The sequence below is a fragment of the Citrus sinensis genome, chromosome 2 (assembly GCF_022201045.2).
Source record: "Citrus sinensis cultivar Valencia sweet orange chromosome 2, DVS_A1.0, whole genome shotgun sequence".
Lineage (NCBI taxonomy): Eukaryota > Viridiplantae > Streptophyta > Magnoliopsida > Sapindales > Rutaceae > Citrus > Citrus sinensis.
Window position 1 is genome coordinate 32042428 of NC_068557.1, and position 22273 is coordinate 32064700.

At 35.8% G+C, this 22273-nt stretch overlaps 6 protein-coding genes across 8 annotated transcripts; 3 read left to right on the forward strand and 3 right to left on the reverse strand.

The window, feature by feature from the left end:
• Positions 1–156: 156 nt before the first annotated feature.
• LOC102625015 (uncharacterized) lies at positions 157–4321 on the forward strand. The gene is made up of 6 exons (XM_006467351.3): positions 157–724; positions 1248–1907; positions 2070–2519; positions 2598–2770; positions 3564–3747; positions 4016–4321. Exons 1-6 carry the CDS (start codon positions 314–316, stop codon positions 4106–4108), a joined length of 1971 nt encoding a protein of 656 aa, XP_006467414.1. The 5' UTR covers positions 157–313; the 3' UTR covers positions 4109–4321.
• A 615-nt stretch (positions 4322–4936) lies between these two features.
• On the reverse strand, positions 4937–7366 carry LOC102624451 (hypothetical protein; the record flags this gene model as incomplete). Its single annotated transcript, XM_015526857.3, has 7 exons — positions 4937–5236; positions 5389–5494; positions 5592–5764; positions 5968–6126; positions 6211–6330; positions 6421–6634; positions 7194–7366. Coding segments are annotated over 7 exons (975 nt in total), but the record flags the coding sequence as incomplete, so codon positions are not given.
• A 736-nt stretch (positions 7367–8102) lies between these two features.
• Positions 8103–10859, forward strand: LOC102624724 (aminomethyltransferase, mitochondrial). Of its 3 annotated transcripts, XM_025095684.2 has the most exons (5): positions 8103–8362; positions 8624–8712; positions 8911–9492; positions 9821–9939; positions 10144–10859. In XM_025095684.2, the coding sequence occupies exons 3-5, from the start codon at positions 8929–8931 to the stop codon at positions 10688–10690; spliced, it is 1230 nt and encodes a 409-aa protein (XP_024951452.1). In that variant the 5' UTR covers positions 8103–8362; positions 8624–8712; positions 8911–8928; the 3' UTR covers positions 10691–10859. The 3 variants fall into 3 exon arrangements, with proteins under 3 accessions (XP_024951452.1, XP_015382456.1, XP_006467413.1); XM_015526970.3 differs by lacking the exon at positions 8624–8712 and having other exon boundaries at positions 8898–9492; XM_006467350.4 differs by lacking the exon at positions 8624–8712 and having other exon boundaries at positions 8107–8362.
• Positions 10860–11412: 553 nt separating this feature from the next.
• Positions 11413–13003, reverse strand: LOC102624172 (probable F-box protein At4g22030). Its single transcript, XM_006467348.3, has one exon. The coding sequence runs from the start codon at positions 12913–12915 to the stop codon at positions 11575–11577; it is 1341 nt and encodes a 446-aa protein (XP_006467411.1). The 5' UTR covers positions 12916–13003; the 3' UTR covers positions 11413–11574.
• Positions 13004–16040: 3037 nt separating this feature from the next.
• On the reverse strand, positions 16041–17596 carry LOC102623884 (probable F-box protein At4g22030). The gene has a single exon (XM_006467347.4). The coding sequence runs from the start codon at positions 17538–17540 to the stop codon at positions 16245–16247; it is 1296 nt and encodes a 431-aa protein (XP_006467410.2). The 5' UTR covers positions 17541–17596; the 3' UTR covers positions 16041–16244.
• Positions 17597–18651: 1055 nt separating this feature from the next.
• LOC102623593 (peroxisomal membrane protein PMP22-like) lies at positions 18652–21500 on the forward strand. Its single transcript, XM_006467346.4, has 7 exons — positions 18652–18917; positions 19077–19175; positions 20149–20250; positions 20422–20497; positions 20904–20974; positions 21065–21150; positions 21270–21500. Exons 1-7 carry the CDS (start codon positions 18846–18848, stop codon positions 21310–21312), a joined length of 549 nt encoding a protein of 182 aa, XP_006467409.1. The 5' UTR covers positions 18652–18845; the 3' UTR covers positions 21313–21500.
• The last annotated feature ends 773 nt before the right edge of the window (positions 21501–22273 follow it).

A 22273-nucleotide genomic window follows, 5' to 3' on the forward strand; every position in this document is an offset into this window, starting at 1 on the left:
AATAAGAAATTAATTAATTTATTCTCAGTTATTTAGATAATTTTAATTTTAAAGGCTTTTCGGAAGCCCTATACTAAATTTATCCATGGACCCAACCGGGTTGGCCCAGACCCGAGCCCCAAACCCAGTTATACACTTATTCACAGAAGCTGAAAAAAAAGAAAGCAAGAAAGAAAGAAAAAAACCCTCGCAAAGCCCTGGTCCTGAAATCAGTTACTGGCTTACGTTACGGAGCGGACGGTGCCATTCCCTCCCATCTCTAACTTCCTACCAGTTCACCGAGTCAACTCACTTTCTCGCGAAAAGCTTAGCCATGGCTGACGTGGTACAGTACCGGCTCGAGCGCATGGTGGACGAGCTGGACGACCTGGAACGGCGTGGCCTTTTCACTCGCCACGAAATCAGCGAAATAGTTAAGCAGCGACGCAAGTTCGAGTACCGGCTGAAGAGACCGAGTCCATTGAAGCAAGATTACTTGGCGTACATCGAGTACGAGTCTCAGCTCGACGCTCTACGCCGCCTCAGGAAGAAATCGATTGGGCGTGACGAGGGGAGGGAGAGGCGCGTGTCGAAGAAAATGAAAAAGTCAGTTTCAGATTTTTCCGGAGTCGCGAGGATTCTGGAGATTTATAGGTTGGCCGTGATGAGGTTTAAAGGAGACATTGAGTTGTGGTTTAAATATATGGAGTTCTGTAGGCAGCGGAAAAACGGAAGAATGAAGAAGGTAATTGTTTTGTTTTCTTTCTTTTTCCGTATGTTCGGTTGGTCAGTATTTTCAAGTTAGAAAGTAGTTTTAGGAAATGAAACTTTCTTTAGTTGTAATTGGTGTGTTTTTCGGTTGCTGAGTAAATGAGCAGGAAATACCAGTAGATTTCAGTTGCTTATTACAGTGTTGCTTCGCCAATGAAATTTTTTGAAATGTTTAATGTTGAGTCCTGTTACAATTGTGCTTTTGTGTAGTTGTATTTTCGCTTGCATTTTTGTAGGCATGGTTGTATCGACAGATGGGTATAATCAGGCCACTTCACTCTCTGCTAGGTATTTTTAGACTCTTAATAAATGGTTATCTCACTTTGTGTTGAACTATTTAAATGCTGTAGTGCTTCAGTGAGTTGGGATTATAGGTTTGGTTCAATTTTGGATTCCTGGTTCATTTAACTTAAAATGCTAATTCTGAAAATTGTTTCATCCTTAATATCTTAGTTTCTATCAAATTTCCTTTAGTCGTTTTGTTTAAACTTTTGTAGGTCCTGGCTCAAGTGATTAGATTTCATCCGAAGGTCCCAGGAGTGTGGATCTATGCTGCAGCTTGGGAATTTGACCATAATTTAAATGTCACTGCTGCTCGTGCTCTTATGCAGAATGGTTTGAGAGTCTGCCCAACTTCAGAAGAACTTTGGGTGGAGTATCTCCGCATGGAACTCACATATCTTAATAAATTAAAGGCTAGAAAGGTTGCTCTTGGAGAGGACAAGGGAACTTTAGTTCGTGATCATAGAGATGCTGATGAAAAACGGTGGATAAATGAAAACAAAGATTTATTTATGCCCCTAGATGGAGAAGTAGAAAATACTGATGGATCACAACCCGAAAATATGGAGTCTCAAAAAAGTGTAGATTTGTTTAGGGAACAGGGCTTGAGAGTTCTTCAAACTATCTACAGTGGAGCTGTTGAAGCTCTCCCTTCTAGTTTTAACCTGAGACAACGATTCTTTGAAATAGTAGAAGCTACAAATTTGGCACAATCAGATGACATGCATGACAAGATATTAAGTGATATGCAGAGAGACTTTTTAGTTGATCCAAAATATTGGGACTGGCTTGCAAGACTTAAAATGACTGATTCTGTAAGCAAGGATGGGACTAGTGAAGATATCGTACCTTCTCAAATGCAGAAAGCTATTCAGGTATGAGTCAGTATGTCTGAGTGAAATCCTAAAACCTAGCATGTTCTTTCATTGTTCATTGCTTAACAAGCATCTGTGACTCAGAACTGGACCATACAAAATTGCACAATCTAAAAGCTAGTGAATTTTCTGTCTAATGATCACCTTGTATTATTGTGTTAGGTTTATGAGGAGGCTTTAAAAAATGTGCCTTCGAGCATGATCTTTGATCTGTATACAAAGTTTCTGATGGATATGATTGCTCCCAAAAAAGAAGAAACCAGAGATTCTGAATTACCTAGTCATGTTGAACATTATATTTCACATCTCTTGACCGTATATGAAAAGGCCGAAGCAATGGGGTGCTTGACTGAAGATATTGCTCACAGATATGTTACACTTTACTTGCAACTAGGGAAATTGGATGAAGCCCGGAAACTAGCAGCAAAGCTTTGCAGTGGAAAACTTTCTGATTCAGTACAGTTATGGCTTTTAAGGATCTCAGTGGAAATTAGATGTGTTACAAGGAATTCTTTTTCTCCAAGCAAGGCTGATATACTATCCATCTTTGAACTATTGAAGTGTATATTGACAAAAGTTTCAGCATTGGAGTCTGAGAGTTTGTGGCTTATGGTATGTTATCAATGCTCTGTTATCATTGCCTATTTAGTCCTATGCTACCCCATTTCTTGATATTATTCTATGCTGCAGGCATTGAAATTCTTTATGAATCAAAAACATTATTTTGATAAGCTGGTGGAGATTGCCCTTATTTCAGTGGCTAAAGATGGTGGTGGTGAATCTGGATTTTCCCTCCCTTCTGCTATCATAAATCTTGTTATTCAGAAAGATGGTATTCAGCAGGCAAGAGAGATGTATAAGCGGTATGTTTGTAGATGATGAGCTTATGAACATCGTGTTACTGGATTAAATTTGTTTTTGATCTGCATAACTGTATTGATACACAATAACCTGGTTGTTACAATGTGCAAATAAGTCCAATAGTTAAAGGTTGCTGCAGTTGCATTGGATACTCTCTTATACAGTAAAACCTCTTTATAGTGATACTCTGTATAGGAGTAACTTCTATGTACTAAAAAAAAACTGTTGTCCCAATTTGGGTCAGATATAAATAAGACTAAACTCTACATTGTAATAAGTTATAATTTTTCTAGATCTTGTCTCAAGAAACTTGCCTTCGCATAGTAATAATTATCTGTATATTGCAAAATATATATGTCTTGTTATACTAAAGGTTTAGGGTGGAATAAAATATTTTTCTACATTTGTTTGGGGCAATGATTTATTCTTTAGAGTTCCAAATCATTATATAAGATTTATAGAATTTACTTTGAGAGAAAAACATTAAAGAAAATACAATGTTTTAATGCTACATTATTATATGTGCTAGTTTTTCGAAACTATATCTATCTCTTTTATCAACGGCTATACATTGGATTTGACATTAACTATTAATGTAGTGCATATTTGTGTATTACTTGCACAAAGGATAATTTCAAAATAATAATTTTGTACCTACACCTTTATTGCGTTAAAACCTCCTCATAGTAATAAAACTAATTGGTCCCAATATTATGATTGCAGAGAGGTTTTACTGTCTTAGAAAAAATGACTCCTCATTTGGAGGGCCTAACTCCAGATTTGCTTCAATTGCAGATTTCTTGCTCTACCCCGCCCAGGTCTTGTATTATATCAAAATTGCATTGAATTGGAAAATAACCTCGCTTCTGTTGGTGACAAAGATTCTCTTGTGAATGCCCGGAAGCTGTTTGAATCTGCTCTTGCTACTTATGACCAAAACACAAGCTTGTGGCGAGATTACTATTCTACGGAGACTAAGGTGAGTTTTTCTCTGCTTTGCTTTAGTTGAAGAATACACATCAGGGTAGATGGTGCCATGTCAATTGGTTGGTCTTTAAAATGGCCTGAGTTAAATTATTAATATTGGTAACAAGGTTTGTTCGGAGGCCACCAGCACTTAGTTGTGCTTCTGAATTTACTTATGCAATTTGTTCCTCTTGCATTGTATTTCAACTTCACATTCAATTTAGTGTTTATAGATGTAAAGCCAGAATCATTTTTTAACACAACAGTCGTTCTTTCTGCAGTTGGGAACATCTGAAACTGCTACGGCTGTCTATTGGCGTGCACGGAAGACACTTAAGGACTCAACTGCATTAACAGCTTTACCAGATTCATAATAATATATATTCTGAAACTTTGATCTTGTTTTGACCAATTTTGAGTGTGATCAGTTTTGATCTTTTTTTCCAAATATCTCTATTTATTTGAGTGTAAATCAAACACTATTGCAACCATGGTGGGCGGTAAGTCTATGTTTGGGAGTTAGGATTAAGAGTAAGTTTGTACTAATTTTAGGATTAATTATTTATGGCAAGTTTCACTTTGGATTAGACTAGGAGATTAAATTTCCTAAAATCATGGGATTAGCAATTCCAATTTACGCATGGGTTTAGTTAGGATTAATTTTAAAAACAATTGTCAATTGTCCATTTAATTAACCATTATTTGTATATTTAATTTAATAATCACTTTATTAAAATTAATCCTGAAAATTACTAATACCATTAACTGGTTGCTTTTATTTATATGTATGTATATATTATTTGCTAACTTTTTGATAAAATAAAATATATTTAAAATGTGTAATAAAAAATTAAATTAAATATTTATAAAGTTTTAATTTAATTTAATTTAATCTAATCTAATTTATATATTTTTATTATAATTAAGACTACCTAATAACTGATTTTCCATATATTTAATTGTTATTGACTTTTAAATTAATTTAATAATTATTTTATTATTAACTATTCATGAATAGTTCATATTTATATTTATATGTTAACATAAATGTTAAATTTCATTCATATATAATTTAACATAATCAGCCTAAAAATCTGATGTTCATTATTAGGATTTTCTTAGTGCAAGAATGAGTAATAAAACAATAGGAACTCAAGGGGATCCTCATTGTAAATCGTCCCAGTCGAAGAAACAAACCCACATAAAGAATTATAAATCATTGAAAAAGTAGCCAAATCAAACGTCCACAGACTTGACATATACCTTTGACAATCCAGCAATACATAATAAAAACTTTAGTTTTTCTCCTCTCTTTTTTTTTTTTTTCCCTTAATTATTACTAACAAAGAGGGTTATTCAATGACCTGTTGTAGCTGTACTAATTTACAAATTACAATTTTGAAATGGAATCACAAACCGAACATGAGATTTGAAGAAAATGTGTCTCCTGATACTGATTCCTGAAGCCAACGCTAAACTCTTGGCCATTGTGGACTCACTACCTGGACAAGCAGTAGAGACCATCAAACGCATGATAAGCAGCAGCAATAGGAGAGTTCAGTATGATAGATGCCAAATAAATAAATAGTTGAAGCTAACTGTTATATAGGGCTTCCCCTCTGATTTAGTGACAGACGAAACAAAGTTGACTAACCTCTAATGTGCTAAATACTAATCGCATTCGGCTAGCAACAACTGATGGCTCTTCAGCACATCCCACCACTGCCATTTGCTCTAACTGAAGAGTCTTCACTGGAAGCCTTTTGGTAAGCAGAAGAGAGAGTTCAGGTGAAAGCACAGAGGTAGAAGCCTTTGCTAGTGGAGCAACAAAAATTAAAATGCTTAAAGGCATCTCACCATGCCATTCCTCGTACATAATATGCATTTGCTATAAGAGCACAGAAGCCTTTCCACTGGAGCCGTATTTCATCCGACACTGGTGGCGTAGATGACCACCTAACTATAGTTGGCTGTGGTGTACATAGGATGGTGATGAATATGATGCTCAGCCAAAGTATACACTCATCTACCTGCATCATAAGAGGGAACCATGTCAATCCACTTCAGACAATTCAATAGATTTGATAACTATCCATCATCAATAACATCATAGCAAAGAGTATATAGTTGCACATTTTTTAACGTCTATTGTGGATGTAGCTTGCAATCAAGCAGTGGTGTAGCACAAAAGCGAGAAAAACATAAGGTTCCTGTTACATAAAAAGTGGGTCACCTCCTCTGAGAAAATCTTAGATTTCAGACTGGTGCCACCACCATAGCTTTGCAACGCATCAATTTCAACCCCAGATTCCTTCATAGCAGTAAGTTCTTTCCTTAATCCTTCATCTGTGCAGCCCAGTGCATATGCGTTCACTCCCGCATCAATGAACTCCTGATATACATTGACCAAACATATTACTCCGAGGAGACATCATTGCAACCTTTAGAACAGATCAAGACCAGCAGATGAATATACTTTTAGGTTGTCACCTCCGCCACGGTCAATGACATTCCTGTATCGCCGGAACAAACTGATTGCTATGTTGCGTGACGAACGATACTCATTATCCGGCGAGATAGGATCGTGTGAACGACACTACGACGTTAGAGACCACACAATTCATCAAGTGTTCCTTGAAGTTAAAATCAACAAAAAGTGACCAACCATAGGACAAAAACTGCTCACCAGCCACTTCTTTGAAGGCACTCGGCATGGAAAATGATGATTATCTAGCTGATCGCGGCCTTGCCAATAAAAGGAGGAACTGCGAACTACACATTTACAAGGATCCTGAACTGGGCTAGGATAAATTGCAACCCTAGTTGAGGAATTAACATTCGCAATCTTGCAGGGAGAAGCATCATGCAGTGTGTTATAACCCTGATATCCCAGGCACTTGCTGATAGCTCCAGGAGGATGAACCGTTAACATTTTGTAACCATAATATAATAGCCTTTAAAATGTAAGAAAGAACATCCATAAGGGTACAGAAAAGCAGATACACAATAATTTCCAAAAGCTATTACCAGAGAATTATCAGCTCAATAGAAGTTCTATTTTTTGCCATATTTTCTGGGAAAGCAGACGATAAATTTTTTTTGTAAAACTTGCAATTCAATAAAGTTTTTTTTTCCTTTTAACACACAATTCGTACTTTCATCGTTACATAGTCCCAGCCAGCGAGTCCATTCATTTATTTTCCCGGTTAAGAAAACAAATTATTTATCTTCAGAAGCAAGCAATAATCAATAGGAAAAAAAAATCTCGATCGTCTATTGACCATAAGTTAACCAGTACAATTTGATCATACAAATTAATCATCAGCACCACATTATCATTTTATCATCGTGGTCTTAAAAGCTTGAACTTTGAGATGACAAAGCAAAAGAAAAAAAAAAGGGACAAAAAGATTAGATTCTATTATCAAATAACACAAGAATGAGATAACGCAAAATTACCCGTTTAGTTCATGGGGAGAATAGTAAAAACGGAGCAGGCAAGCGGATATGGCAGAACCAAAAAAACTAACTAGTATGAGATGAGGTGGATATTGAGATACAAAGCCAGAATCTAAGAAGCTTAAACTGAAGCCACCAATCTTTTGAACGGTTCCAAAGATTCCATTTGATTCTCACATTTCTTTTCTTTTTTTTTCCCAATTTTTCTGGCTGTTAATGATGTTGTGAGAGGTGTGCACTTTTCCAATCAAATTAAATCATCTGGCTGTTTTCCGGTTCCGTGTTTCCCAGAGAGTTGTGAAAACCTAACCAACTCCCCCATTCATTTGGTTAATACTTGGTTGGGCCGAAGCCCATTAGTCATCTCGATTGGGCTGTCGATTTGTTTTAGTGAGGGTGAGGCTGACCAGCCCACTCCCACTTACCACTAAACTTCAATTGACCTTTTAGTCCTTGGAGTGTTGTTGAAATTTCAACAATTTTGTATCATCGTATTGATGACATGCCCCCTTCCTTCCCTTGGTGTGCGCAATTTTTCACCAACTTCGTTATTAGTTGCCTGTCTGTCAGAAGAGTCAAGATCCTCTGCACTCACTTCCACCACAAAGAATCCTACACCCATCCCACTTCTATCTCACACCGTACTTCAACTAAGTACGGAGACCGAGTTACGTCATATTACCAACACCAACGGGGTCCCCGCGAACCTCGGAGAACAAAGGGCAGCAAAGACACCAGCCCAACTCCAAGATTCTTCTTTACTGAGTTTACCAGCCGTCGATATTTAAAGTACACAGCCAAAATGGTAAATTAAGCAACACACGAACAAAAATGCAAACAGAGAGATTGGGATGCTCGAAATGCAACCACTCACTCGCGATGGGGTTTTGTTTTTTGTTGGTTTTCTCTTGAAGTTGAAACCCTCTCTCACCAACTCCATTCACCACCAACCATCTTTCCATTGCACTATTTATATTTTATCAATATTTTCCTTTTATTATTGAATAGTGTAGTATTTTATAGTGATAATATCACTACACACATATATAAAGCCCATATTTTTACTTCTCTCTCTTCCTATCCACCGCTCTCTCTGTGTATGCCTGGAGATGCTCTTTCGGGCTCCCAGATTTGCTTGTTTCTGAGATAAAGAAGAAAACCCCATCTCTGTAAGTGTTCTCTCGGTCTTATAACTCAATTTAACATATCTGTCAATGAATTGAGCATCTCAGCCTCTCAATGGCGTTTTTTGTGCTTAATTTTTTCATTGTCAGTTAATAATGATCTTAGTCAGTGGCTAGCAGAAACATCTTTTTGCATCTTTTTCTCAATGAGTTTATGGTGTTTTTCTTAAATTTTCTAAAAAAAGAGTGATGTTTAAGGATCTTCCCATTGATTTATATTGCTGATTTTGTTTATAATGTCACCAGTTGTTTTTATTCATACGAATCTGGGTTTATTCACTCTCATTGGAAATTGTCCGCTTGACATCTACACAAAGCTGCAGGCTGCAGCCTCGGTGTGTTATGTTGATATGCTATTTCCTTTGAGTTGATTCATTCTTCTTGTTAATATTTGAAAGAGGAATGCATTGTACGCTTAATGCAAATTATATTTTGTTCTTTTGTTAAGCTTTTGGATAGTTAAACAACATTCAGCAATCGTATCTGAAGTTCATTTGTCATCATTCAAAGATTCATTTAGTTCTTTTGATCAGATATTTATATCGAATAAAATGAGAGGAGGGAGTCTGTGGCAGCTTGGACAATCGATCACCCGTCGTTTGGCTCTGGCTGATAAGAAGACTATAGCTCGTAGACACTTTGCCTCAGATGCTGAAAACCTGAAAAAAACTGCCCTTCATGACTTTCATGTGGCTAATGGTGGAAAGATGGTTCCATTTGCTGGATGGAGCATGCCTATTCAGTACAAGGACTCAATTATGGAATCTACTTTGAATTGTCGGCAGAATGGTAGTCTCTTTGATGTCTCCCATATGTGTGGGCTGAGCCTCAAAGGGAAGGATTGCGTCCCTTTCCTTGAGAAGCTTGTGATCGCTGATGTTGCTGGACTTGCCCCAGGAACTGGGACTCTTACAGTCTTTACAAATGAAAATGGGGGTTCAATTGATGATTCGGTTATTACCAAGGTGAAGGATGATCACATATACCTTGTTGTGAATGCTGGCTGCAGGGATAAGGATCTTGCTCACATTGAGGCACATATGAAGAGTTTCACAGCCAAAGGTGGGGATGTCTCGTGGCACATCCATGATGAGAGATCTCTTCTTGCCCTTCAGGTTACTCAGTGCACTGTTATAGTCTTTTACCTGGCCTTGCTTTTGTTTCACCCCTTGCTTGAGATGTGATGAATTTAGTTCAGTTTCTCAGAGTTAATATTCTTTATATTTCTAGATATGGTATCTGTGCTAGGTATGTGTGTATCTGAATTGATTTATCTCTTCAACAATTGTTTATTCCTATTTGAAGTCTTCATGAATTAGAATAGATCCGCAACAAATAATGGCCGTATGGCAGGCTCAAAGTTGATGATTAGCGTTTCTTCAACCGGCAAACCCACCCTTTTAGCAGCATCTATTAAATGTCTTCCCAATTTCTCTGTTGCAGGGCCCCCTTGCTGCCCCAGTTCTTCAACACCTGACAAAAGATGACTTGAGCAAGTTATACTTCGGGGAGTTCCGAATTTTGGATATCAATGGTGTATCCTGCTTTCTCACTAGGACAGGGTACTCCTCTTTTTGCGTCCTCATGTCCATCCCCCTCCCTCCCTCACTCTCTGTCTATTTGATTGTTTGTGGACTGAGCAAATTGAATGTTTCGAATTTTTTTGGTACCATATACATTTCAAGTTCTTCTGTCTTTATTATAAGTTGTATGAATAGGCTGTTCGGGATTTTTAACTACCTTTTTTTGTCTATTACAATTCTCAGGTACACTGGTGAAGATGGATTTGAAATCTCTGTTCCATCTGAGCGTGCAGTGGATCTTGCCAAAGCAATTCTGGAGAAATCTGAAGGAAAGGTGAGGTTGACAGGTCTCGGTGCTCGAGACAGTCTCCGACTTGAAGCTGGCTTATGTTTATATGGTAATGACATGGAACAACACGTGACACCTGTAGAAGCTGGACTGACATGGGCCATAGGAAAGAGGAGGAGAGCAGAAGGTGGCTTTCTAGGTGCTGAGAAAATACTCAAACAACTTGACGAAGGTCCGCCAGTCAGACGTGTTGGATTCTTCGCTGGAGGTCCGCCTGCCAGATCACACAGTAAGGTTCACGATGAGCAAGGGAATCCCATTGGAGAAATTACCAGTGGAGGATTCAGCCCCTGCCTCAAGAAGAATATAGCCATGGGATATGTAAAATCTGGATTGCACAAGGCAGGCACAAAAGTTAAGATTGAGGTTCGAGGAAAAGCCTACGATGGAAACATCACTAAAATGCCATTTGTGCCAACAAAATACTACAAGCCGTCTTAGTACATCTTTGTTGGTTCTGCTTATGGAAGCTCTACTCGATTCCTGTTTTGACTTGTTTCATAAACATTGACTGCTCGAGATTACTGTCTTTATTGCTAGCAGTTCTTTAATTCTGCAAATTCTTATGATTCTTGTTGCCTGAATAAAAGTGTCTACTTTAAAGCAGAGACATTCAAGATCAGACGACGAGAAACAGAGAGTAGAAGGGGTAAACAAAATGGTAATTCAAAATTCGGGATAATCAATGCCTCAAAATGTTAGAGAACATCGTAAATATCATATAATTGGTAATTATATTTAATTGAACTATGCATGTAATACATGTATTAATAGGATATAATTAGTAATTATATTTAATTAAACTATATATGTAATACATGTATTAATAGGATTTAATATCTCTGATGTATTTTAAAATCCCTCCTAATCCTGACCCATTGTTGTTCTGTTAGCTTCTATGTTAGTAATTAAATATCCATTTAACAATGCCTGGCTGTATTACTTTTGAAAGTTGACAATCCAACAACTAGTGAAATTTTATATTCAGCTTGATATCTTAATATATTATATTGTAATAAATCTCATTATAGTTCCAATAAATCCAATTGTGATTTGTGAATTGTGATTTTTTTTTAAAATGTTAGCATGTCCGTATTAAGGATTTTTTAACAATCATCTCACCTAAAACTCTACCTGCTGCATGTAATAGCCAAAAAAAAAAAAAAAGGAATGGAGAGAAATTCAATTATTCAATTTTTTAACAGAAAGATAACTATACCAGAGGATATTAACATCTTTTCTTTACATGATTATACAAAGAATCTGTTCTTATAAGAAGAATCAAAGAATCAAAGAGTCTACGGACAAAATTAGCTCTTTCAAAATCAGAAAAGTTTGCTTGCGAACTCGTCCAGCTCTGATAAACTTGATCTTTTGGCAAGATCTCTAAGCTCTGAAACGCTTCTTCCCAGCTGCAAAGCCACTTTCATTTCGAACATCTCCCCGTTTTCTCTCTTCTCCACATCACTTTCATTAAGAGTGGATTCGATCGATTCCTCCAAAAGTTTAAAGAAGCCAGCACAGTTTCTGTACATCTCTACAACCATACCCACTTGCCCGCCGTGCTCCAAAGTGTTAACGGTGGCAGCTAAAGCCCCGGCAGCCGCGGCAACAGCTGCAGCCCACGAGGAGTTGGTTCCAACAAAAGCTGACCCCACAGCTGCAATGCCAGTGAGTAATGGCCCTGAGATTGCTAAAGTCTTGTTTATTTTCAAGCCCAAGCTGCCTAGCCTCGCATAATCTTCGGTGTCTTTGCTCTTCAACACTTCAACAATCTGTCTCATTTCTATTTCCAGCTCCTCACTCCATCCATTCCTATTCCGTTTCATTGTATGATGTTGAGGTTTGTTGTTTCTTTGGAATTGATGATGATCATTTCCTTTTTCTGGCCACCAAACAGCAGGCTCAAAGGTTTTAGGGAACTTTTCAATCATTTTACCCAGCAAGGGAAGCGGGTATGCTTTGTCAAGCGCCGAAACTTTCTCCGTTACTTCTTTCACATCATCTTCACTCGGACGCCTCCTGAGAGTAAGTAAGGTTTGTAATTCTCTCTGCAGTTGCTTGAAGAGCTTCGTTGCGTTGCGTTGTTCTTCGGCAAGCTGTGAGGGCTGGATCTTGTTCATTATAACCAACATCCCAGTGGCTGCAGAGAACAAGAGAGTTGATGATAACTTTAATGCCAAAAGTGAACCACCTGCACCGGCCGTACCTGCTGCAAGAGTAAGACCAGCCATGGTTGCAGCAGTGAGAGTGATCATGTTGATAGAGTTCAAGAGAAGTGTATTCCAGTTGTCACGCTGCTCGCCAATGTTGTTGTGCATCTCAACTCTATCAGCAACAGCCTCTAATATCGCGTAAAGTTGGGCCGTCGCCATAGATGAGTCAACGTTAAATATCCCTTCTTCTTGCACTGATATTGTTATAGGCGCAGGAACAACCTTTTTAATTGGGATTGAGTATTTTGTGAAGCCATCGTCTCCTATCTTGGGCTCTTCCACCAAGTGGTGATCTCTGCTTGGCTTTTTTGAAGGCGAGAAACGGATTTTTGGAACTTTTGGTAGAGAAATTGAAGCATTAATTCTATTTGAGGAACAATAATTATACGATATCGAAGAACAAGGAGAAGAGAATAATAAGACACTTGAAGATTGCAATAAAGATGCCATGAGTCTTGTTTTGGTTTCTTTGTTTTAACTTGTTTTTGAGTGTTTTCAAGGTTGAGACTTGAGAATGAATGAAAAAATATGGAGTAGAGAGACAAGGGATTGTTGTTTATTTATAGTAGCAGTTAATGACCGTCGTTTGGGTTATATGGGCAAAGGAAAGGGTCGTAATTTGTACCTTGAAATGAAATAAATCAAAATATTGAATTGACTGGCTGGCGGGTTTGATTCGGCCCCATTGGCTGGCTGACGCATTCGCTATTTGTTATTTGCTATTGAATTGTTCTTTTTGATTAATTATTCAGGTTCAAGTCAATATTTCCTCCCTTGACTTGTAAAAACTCTCTTGCATGGCTTCTGCCCTGTTCTGTACGTCGAGAGTGCAGTGTTCTTTCCTCGAGAGCTCTGTACATGGAGCGCCTTTTTTTAAAAAAAATAAATAAATAATTTACTTCGTTTTGTACATGGAGGCTCTTTTATTTTATACTAAATTAAAAACAACAAATTTTTGTCATGATGATGTAAAAAATGTAAAAATTTAATTAACTTGCGAGATACAATATTTATACAAACATACATAGATATGTACGTGTGTGTATAGATTTTTGGTGTATTAAACCATCTAATATACGAAGACTACATGTCTATATTAGGTCCCGACTAATTCAAATTCAAGCCAGATAAGATCACTAGGGCGGCAAAACTCTCCCAACAAGTATTTAATGCAACTGAATTTTCAAGATTCGAAACCGAAAACTTTATTTAAGGTAAAACGGCTTCATATCAGTTGATTTACATGCGTGTTGGTATGTGTATATATAAATTAAAAGACAATAAAGGGTGAGTATTAAATGATATAGATTTGATTTAATAACTAATTTTATCTCTCATCTCTCTTCATAATATTTTATATATCTTGTTTATCTTGCTTTCAAACCAATTTTCTATCTCTATTTCTTCCAGCTACTGCTTCTTTTTGTCTCTCGATAGGCCGTGGCCACTTCACTTATCATATTAGGGTATATGTAAGTCTAACGATCCAAGATCAATTTACTGTAAGGCATCAATTTGAGAGTCCGAAGATAATTAATACTTTAATATATATACTATATCACGTTTGGTGCCATGAATCTAAACTCCAATAATTTCTTATTTAATTTTTCCTCTCTCCTTTCCTTTAGATTTTTTCTTACTCTGATAAAGCTATAAGAAAAATCATAAATTACAAGGGGGGAAAAAAACAACGTGGGTTCTTTGTATAACACAACTCTTTGAGTTGTGAGTGGTGAATGACAGTTACAGAGAAGAAAATAAAATTAAAACAAAAGAAAGAGTGAGATAGAAATAATTAATAACTACTAATGAATTACATAGTAGCTACTAATGAATTGTGCATCAAAAACAAAAATACAGCTTCAATGCAAGCCATTGAAATGTTTTAATCTAATAGTTAAAAATTTGTGCTTAAAAATGTTTCTCTTAAAATTGCTTATATATAAAGTGCGGGAAAGTTTAGAAAAGTTTTAAAACCATGAGATTTAATAGAATTGTGAAATAAAACTTTAAAATTGTACAATTTTAAAGTTTTTAAAGATTTTTTTACACCTTAAACTTCTAAATTAAAAAAAAAAAATCTATTATACACACACGTATGTATGTATGTTATTACCATTATAATTCGACGATATATATATGATGATTACGTTTGCATTTTATAAAATATAGATACGCTTATTACAACATTAAAATCAACTTTTTCTCGTATTTACATAATTGTGAAATACATTACAAATATATAAAATGATGCATACGAATGAAATTCCGCGGGAATGTTTGATTTTTTTTTATATATACTTATATTTATGTTATATAACAGCACGAGTCCTTGCGAATGTTTTCAAACTATTACAAGTCAGAGAAGTTGGGAGAGGATGACGATCACGCATGATCCAAAAATAATATAAAAAACTGATTGAGAATTGACATTTGAGAAAGCTTTGCCTGAACTACCCGATCAATATGTATTAATTAATTTTCAGGGGACAGAAAGAGATGGAAAGGATCGATATTTGGAGCGAAGGACCATGATGATTATCATGAAAAATGTTGACTTTTTGACGAGACTGCTCTCATCGACCGTGTGATTAGTGATTACCAGCCGTAGTTGACCTCAGTAAAGGGCACAAACGGTTGAACCCCAAGATAAATTTTGTCAAAATACGAAAGATTGGAAATAGAGGAAACATAGTTTGAATACAAGTTATTCAAAGTAATATTTGTCATCAAAAGAGTGAATTTTAATTATATTAAGAAATTAATAATTAAGTTTTTTTAATATTTAAATGAAAAATTCACTCTTTTGATGATTGCTCTATATATATATATATATATATATATATATATATATATATATAATTTATATATGCAAGAAAAATAATTAGTATGTCATACATTTCATGTATTAAATATCCACTAAATAAACTCTTTGACATTGGAAGTACTCTTCATTTTTATTTCTTTTTTGGAAATGAAACTTCATTCATGACAGAGAGACTACAAATATTTGTGAATAGAATCCCGATAATAATCCAACCACAGAACTAAATCATCAACTGAAAAGGTTAATTTACCTAAGTGATGAGCTGCAACATTGATAAAGCTAAATAATTTTTATTTGACGTTGGAACTTGGAAAAAAATAATTATGGAAAAGTCATCTATGGCAGAGTTTTAATTGAATAATTATCTATCAAAATTATGTAAAATGTAACGTTTCGAATTCTCTTTCGCAGGATGATGATAATTAAATTCGTAGATGTGTTTGAGACTTCATTATATGATTGGATTTTTATTTTTTTTTGGGTGCCAGCAAAGCTCTTTTGCAATAATGATCGTATATAAGCTTACTATGAAACTTTGTCCGATCTCTATTGGTTCATTTCATCAATGCCGTGTCATTTAAAAAAAAAAAAGAAATTAAATGCTACGTGATTCTCTCATCAAATAGATTAAAAATTAAGTAGATATCATTTAAGTGAATTCTATTAACAATTTGTCTTGATACGATAAAATGAACAATAAAAATAATACACTTACCAAATTAATTTTGACAGAATTTGAAGTGCAATAAAGACTGAATATTTAAATATAAAACAATTTGTCATCTGTATATATAGAATTAGAAAGAAAGAACTCTTCTTTCTTCTTTTTTGTACAAATATTAAAATCGAACTACAATGATATGAGAATCTGCCCTAGTGCCTACACATGTGTACAAAAATATTTGTTAACAAATTAAAGAACGAAAGAATTGCTATAATGCCGAGTACTGAATCAGAAAAGTTTGCTTGCGAACTCGTCTAGCTCTGATAAACTTGATCTTTTGGCAAGATCTCTAAGCTCTGAAACGCTTCTTCCCAGCTGCAAAGCCACTTTCATTTCGAACAACTCCCCGTTTTCTCTCTTCTCCACATCACTTTCATTAAGAGTGGATTCGATCGATTCCTCCAAAAGCGTAAAGAAGCCAGCACAATTTCTGTACATCTCTACAACCATACCCACTTGCCCGCCGTGCTCCAAAGTGTTAACGGTGGCAGCTAAAGCCCCGGCAGCCGCGGCAACAGCTGGAGCCCACGAAGAGTTGGTTCCAACAAAAGCTGACCCCACAGCTGCAATGCCAGTGAGTAATGGCCCTGAGATTGCTAAAGTCTTGTTTATTTTCAAGCCCAAGCCGCCCAGCCTCGCATAATCTTCGGTATCTTTGCTCTTCAAAACTTTGACAATCTCCCTCATTTCCATCTCCAACTCCTCGCTCCATCCATTCCTATTCTGTTTCATTGTATGATGATGAGGTTTGTTGTTTCTTTGGAATAGCTGATGATCGTTTTCTTTTTCTGGCCACCAAACAGCAGGCTCAAAGGTTTTAGGGAACTTTTCAATCATTTTACCCAGCAAGGGAAGCGGGTATGCTTTGTCAAGCGCCAAAACTCTCTCCGTTGCTTCTTTCACATCATCTTCACTTGGACGCCTCCTGAGAGCGAGTAAGGTTTGTAATTCTCTCTGCAGTTGCATGAAGAGCTTCGTTGCGTTTCGTTGTTCTTCGGCAAGCTGTGAGGGCTGGATCTTGTTCATTATAATTAACATCCCCGTGGCTGCAAAGAATAAGAGAGTTGACGGTAGGTTCAATGCCAAAAGAGAACCACCAGCAAGACCAGCCATGGAGGACATGGTTGCAGCAGTGAGAATGATCATATTGATAGAGTTCAATAGAAGATTGTTCCAGTTGTCACGCTGCTCCCCGACGTTTTTGTGCATCTCAACTCTGTCAGCAATAGCCTCCAAGATGGCGTAAAATTGAGCTTCCACCAGAGGATTTGAATAATCTTCAACCTTATATTCTCGTCTCTCGACGATTGGGATTGAGTACTCGGTGAATCCATTATCTCTATGTCTTATCTTCAGCTCCTCAGCCAGGTTTGTTTTATTACTTGCAGGTTTTCTGATCAGAGCAGGCACCGGAAAATTGATTTTCGGTAGTTTTGGGACAGAAATAGCGGCATTGATATTAATGATCCTATTGGAGGAAGCTTTAGAAGGGAACAGGAGATTTGAAGCTTGTAAGGAAGCCATGAATAATATGACTCTTGTGTTTCTTTGTAAAACGAAGGTTGAGATTTGAGAATGAAATGGGAGGGAGAGACATATTTATAGATCGATACTGATAGTAATCAACCAACAACATAACTGAATAGGAAGAGGTCATAACTCATCCGTTGAAAATATTGACTGCTCTGACTCGGCCCATTTTGAATTAATTTATGACTCCTTCCCCCTTCTCCCATTCAATGCAATATTTCTTAATGACTAGTTCCGGCCCCTATTCAACGATAATATGCATTCATTCATATATAATTTCTTACCTTAATTGGGTCTAATCTAAATTCTAACGTGAGACGTGGTGAATTAAAATTAAAAATTACTAACGCAAAATTAAACCTGCTTTCCTGGATCATTGCGTCAGTGACACATGTACTTGTCTTGTCCTTAGACGCAATCTATTGCTAAACTAAGGATTTATTTTTGAGGTAGTATATATAATATTAATGTATGGGTTTGCCTAAGGTGCGTTAATTGCAATGTACATCTAGATAGATCAAGGTAAAAATGAGTAACAAAACAGTGAGACTAAGTAGGCTAGTGGATAAATTTTATCTGTTTGTTAGTTACATGAAATATTAACTTAACAATACCTTTTTTTTTCGCTTGCTTATAATCATACATATCCAATTTAGGTTGTAAGTACTTATAAAGACTAGTCTGGACATATTTCTTATAATTTGTTAAAAGAAAAAAAAGAAATTACTCGCTTGCAATTTACGTGAGTGGTGGCGATTTCTCGTCTATTCTATTAAGATTAATTCTTATCTTCTTCATATAAAATTAATTTAAATCTTATAATCTTTCTATTAAGATTTAATTATAGAAGAAGGGAGTCGCATGAAATAGAACAGCAGCGTTTCCAGGCATGGTAACTGGTCAGCAAATGAGAACGTTGACCGGTTTTGCGATACGCAGAAGCGAACGAAGCCGAGCCCAGCCCAAGAGTGTAGGGACAAAGTTTGTAAAGAGAATGTACGAGCGAATCATCCTAATTTCACAATGAATAATCCGTCCCAATTTCGTCCTACGTGGCGAACCCACCATCGTCTGAACTCGCATCGCGTGGAAGATTTTTATTTTATTACCGTCCCCGCAAAATAAAGAAGTCACTGACTTCCAACTTTGCAAGCAGCACAAAGTACAAGTTAAAGCAAGTCCCTTACCCTTATTATTATTATTATTATTATAATTATTATTCTCCCCATTTCCATTTCCTTCTCCATCTTTAAAATTGCAAGAAGAAGAACAGAAGGAAGAAGAAATTTTAGTGAGGAAATGGGATCAATTGCAAAGAAAGGTTTGCAACAGTACTTGATACAACTTCAGCAACACCCTTTGAGAACAAAGGTCCTTTTCTTTCTCTTTTTTTTTTTTTTTTTTTTTTTTTCTGTGATGGGTCTTTCCTTTTATTTAATATGTGTGATTGTTTCTGTTTGGTGCGTGAGAAGCTGGAGTAAAGGCGATTAAAAAGTTAAATTTTGTTATTATTATTATAATGTTATGCAGGCAATAACTGCGGGAGTGTTGTCAGCAATCAGCGACATAGTTGCTCAGAAACTCACTGGCATTCAGAAACTTCAGCTGAGGAGGCTACTTCTTAAAGTGGTCAGCCTCTTTCCCTTTTCACCTCTTTCCTGCTTGATTTTCTGAATTGATTGAAGATGTATTATACAGCCATAGCATTAGCATGTGGTTTTTATAATTTTTTTTTTGTCTTCATGTTTTTGTGTTCACTGGAACTTTAGCAGTTTAGCTTTTAGCCTCTTCCGTTTGATTCATGGGATGCTTCTAATTCACTTTGTTATTACTACTGTTGAGTTTGTTTAATTTTCTGCGTTTGATTTGTTGTGGGCTGTTATAATGTTCTCTATGATTACAAATTGGAACTGGGGAATTTTGTTTGTTTGGTGCTTGTTTTGTATATTGTGAAATCAGTCCGTACACAATTTCCAAAGTTTATGCCCATTTAAGCTTTAACTTCTCTCTCACCTTCAAAATTTGTTCAGTTATCTGCGCACTGTAACAAAATTCAAATGCTTACTCTGCCAAAAATCTATTCTTCCTTTTTGTTTTTGGTTCAATAACCTATTATTGTTATTTCTAACTGCATTTATGTGCTGCTTCATGTTCACTGAACAATTTAGTGCTCTTGCTAATAGCTTTTAAATTATATTAGTAATTGGATTTTATTGTTTCTGGCAAGGTTTATTTGAAAGAACAATTGTTTATAAATGCTACAAGATGAGAATTTGGGGTATGGGTAATTGAGTTCTTATACCCAAATCCAATGCAGAATAAGCATGGCCCTTTTGTGATATGCAGGATTTTGTCAGGAATCATCATTGAAGTTGAACCATAACTAATTCGTACTCACATTTTTCTTGTTACCTACTTTCTGTATATTATTTAATTTGATATCATCTGTTATTCCAAAAATAAAATAAAAAGGTCAACATCATCCGGAAATTAATTGTTTAGAAAAATTTTACAACTTATTTTATTTTCTCTTTTGGTCCATATTGTAGCACCCTTTTTTCAGAGCTTACTATTTCAAACTTATAAATGGCACAATATGCAGCTTTTTGGATGTGCTTATCTTGGACCGTTCAGACATTTCCTGCATTTAATCCTGGATAAAATTTTCAAGGGGAAAAAAGATACCAGTACAGTTGCCAAGAAGGTAAATTGGAATCTCCCCATCTGCCAAAGTTGTAAAATGTCAAATTCAAACAAGAACATTACTTCCTACTGCAAGGCCTATATAAGTTCCAGATATTTTTCGGTCCAATTTTTTTTTTTTCCTGGCATAAGTAAATGAAGCGCTAAATTGCTGAAAATAATATTATTTCAGGTGGTGTTGGAACAGTTGACATCTTCTCCTTGGAACAACTTGATGTTTATGATTTACTATGGGGTTGTTGTTGAAGGTAAGTTGATACTGCACAATATTATAAACTTTACATTTGGGCGCTGGAATCATTGGTGATGCAAATGGATTTAACATATTTTACTTGTTTGACTTGGAAACATTCAATTCTTATTGATTCCAGATTTGTATGTAAATTATTGCAAATAGGATACTAAATCAAACTGAATGCATATGAAGAAACGGTTAAAACTTCAAGCAATAGTCATTTATTCCTTCAGTCCTGTGTTAAATGTTTGAAATTCATGGAATAGTCTACCAACTCCGGCTTGTCAAACAAATTTAACATGAAGAATTGTGTAATATAACAATAACCTGAGAAATAATATACAAATGAAGTTGTATAATTCAGTAACGGGCAGCAAATTGCCGCTGCTTATAATTTAACGAAAGCATACAAAATGCAGGAAGACCTTGGAGGGATGTGAAAACTAAAATCAAGAAGGACTACCCGACAGTGCAGTATACATCATGGACGGTATTGCTACTTTCTCTGATTGTATTCTGGTGAATTTGTTGATGTGAAACAAACTTCCCATTGATATCTTACATCTTAACGATATTGCAGTTCTGGCCAGTTGTGGGGTGGATAAATCATCTATATGTACCACTGCAGTTCCGTGTGATTTTCCACAGCTTAGTTGCAATGTGTTGGTGAATATTGTCTCCCCTTTGATTTGCTTCCTTTATATGCTGGCATTTCTTAGATATCGGTTAGTGTTTCTTTTCACAGCAAGGTGAAAATGTTAACTTTGTTTCCATTTGTATTTCAGGGGGATATTTCTGAATCTTCGGGCTTTGCCTAAAGCTAAGTGACTTGAAAATATAAATATGCACGTCAGTGTAGTAATGCTTGTTACTCTATGCACATTTTTTATGTAGCTCAAAGTATATTTCGGGCAGCCAAGAATACTAATGTGATTATTTCTCTATTTTTCTGAATATTTGATGGATTAGTGAGGTTATCAATTAAGTTATTCTCATGTTCGGTTTGATGAACTTAATTTAAATTTTCATAATCTTTGTTTCTTTTTGCTGAGAAGCAAATTGTAAGCTATGAATCAAGCTGATACTATTTGCTAAATGGTTGGTAAAATATGCTAATAAGATTGAGCTCGCAAAGTATACTAGTGATGTGCCTTCAAAATAGTTATGCATGTAATTTAAGGGAAAAATCCAGAATTTCAACAATTGGGAAATAAGGGGTTCTCACTATTCTTGAATACTTAATTCGTATGTGAAGTTCGAATTTTAAAATTAACTTTATGCACATAAACGGTTTTGCATTAATTTTAATGAAGAATTCAAATTCGCTAGTTCCGTTTGAACAGAATTTAAGATGTTCTATAAAGTGTGATTTTACTTTCTATTGTCAAATGTTCAAAAGTTTTTGACGCTACTCTTCCGCAGCAGATATTTTCTTGACTTTTTTATATTTATTTTCTCAAAAGTAAGAGAGTGGGCAAAATTCAAATTAATTTTTTAATCCCTACCTCTCTGGAATTTGAACTTAAATGGTCAATCAAATAAAATTATTTGATAACCACAAGGTGAAGCGCTTGCTGCAAGAGGCTAAATGTACATGTTGTAAACTTTTTTTATATTTTTGGAAAATTAAAAATTATTATAATAAAAGTTAAATTCATGGTTGATAACTTGAGCATTGGATTATTGGAGAGAAACTTGAATAAGAAACACTCACCACCTCAGTATGCTAAGGTGACTGATGTGATGAGCTTCTCCATTAGTTCTCTGTCATGTACCAAAGCACAGACAA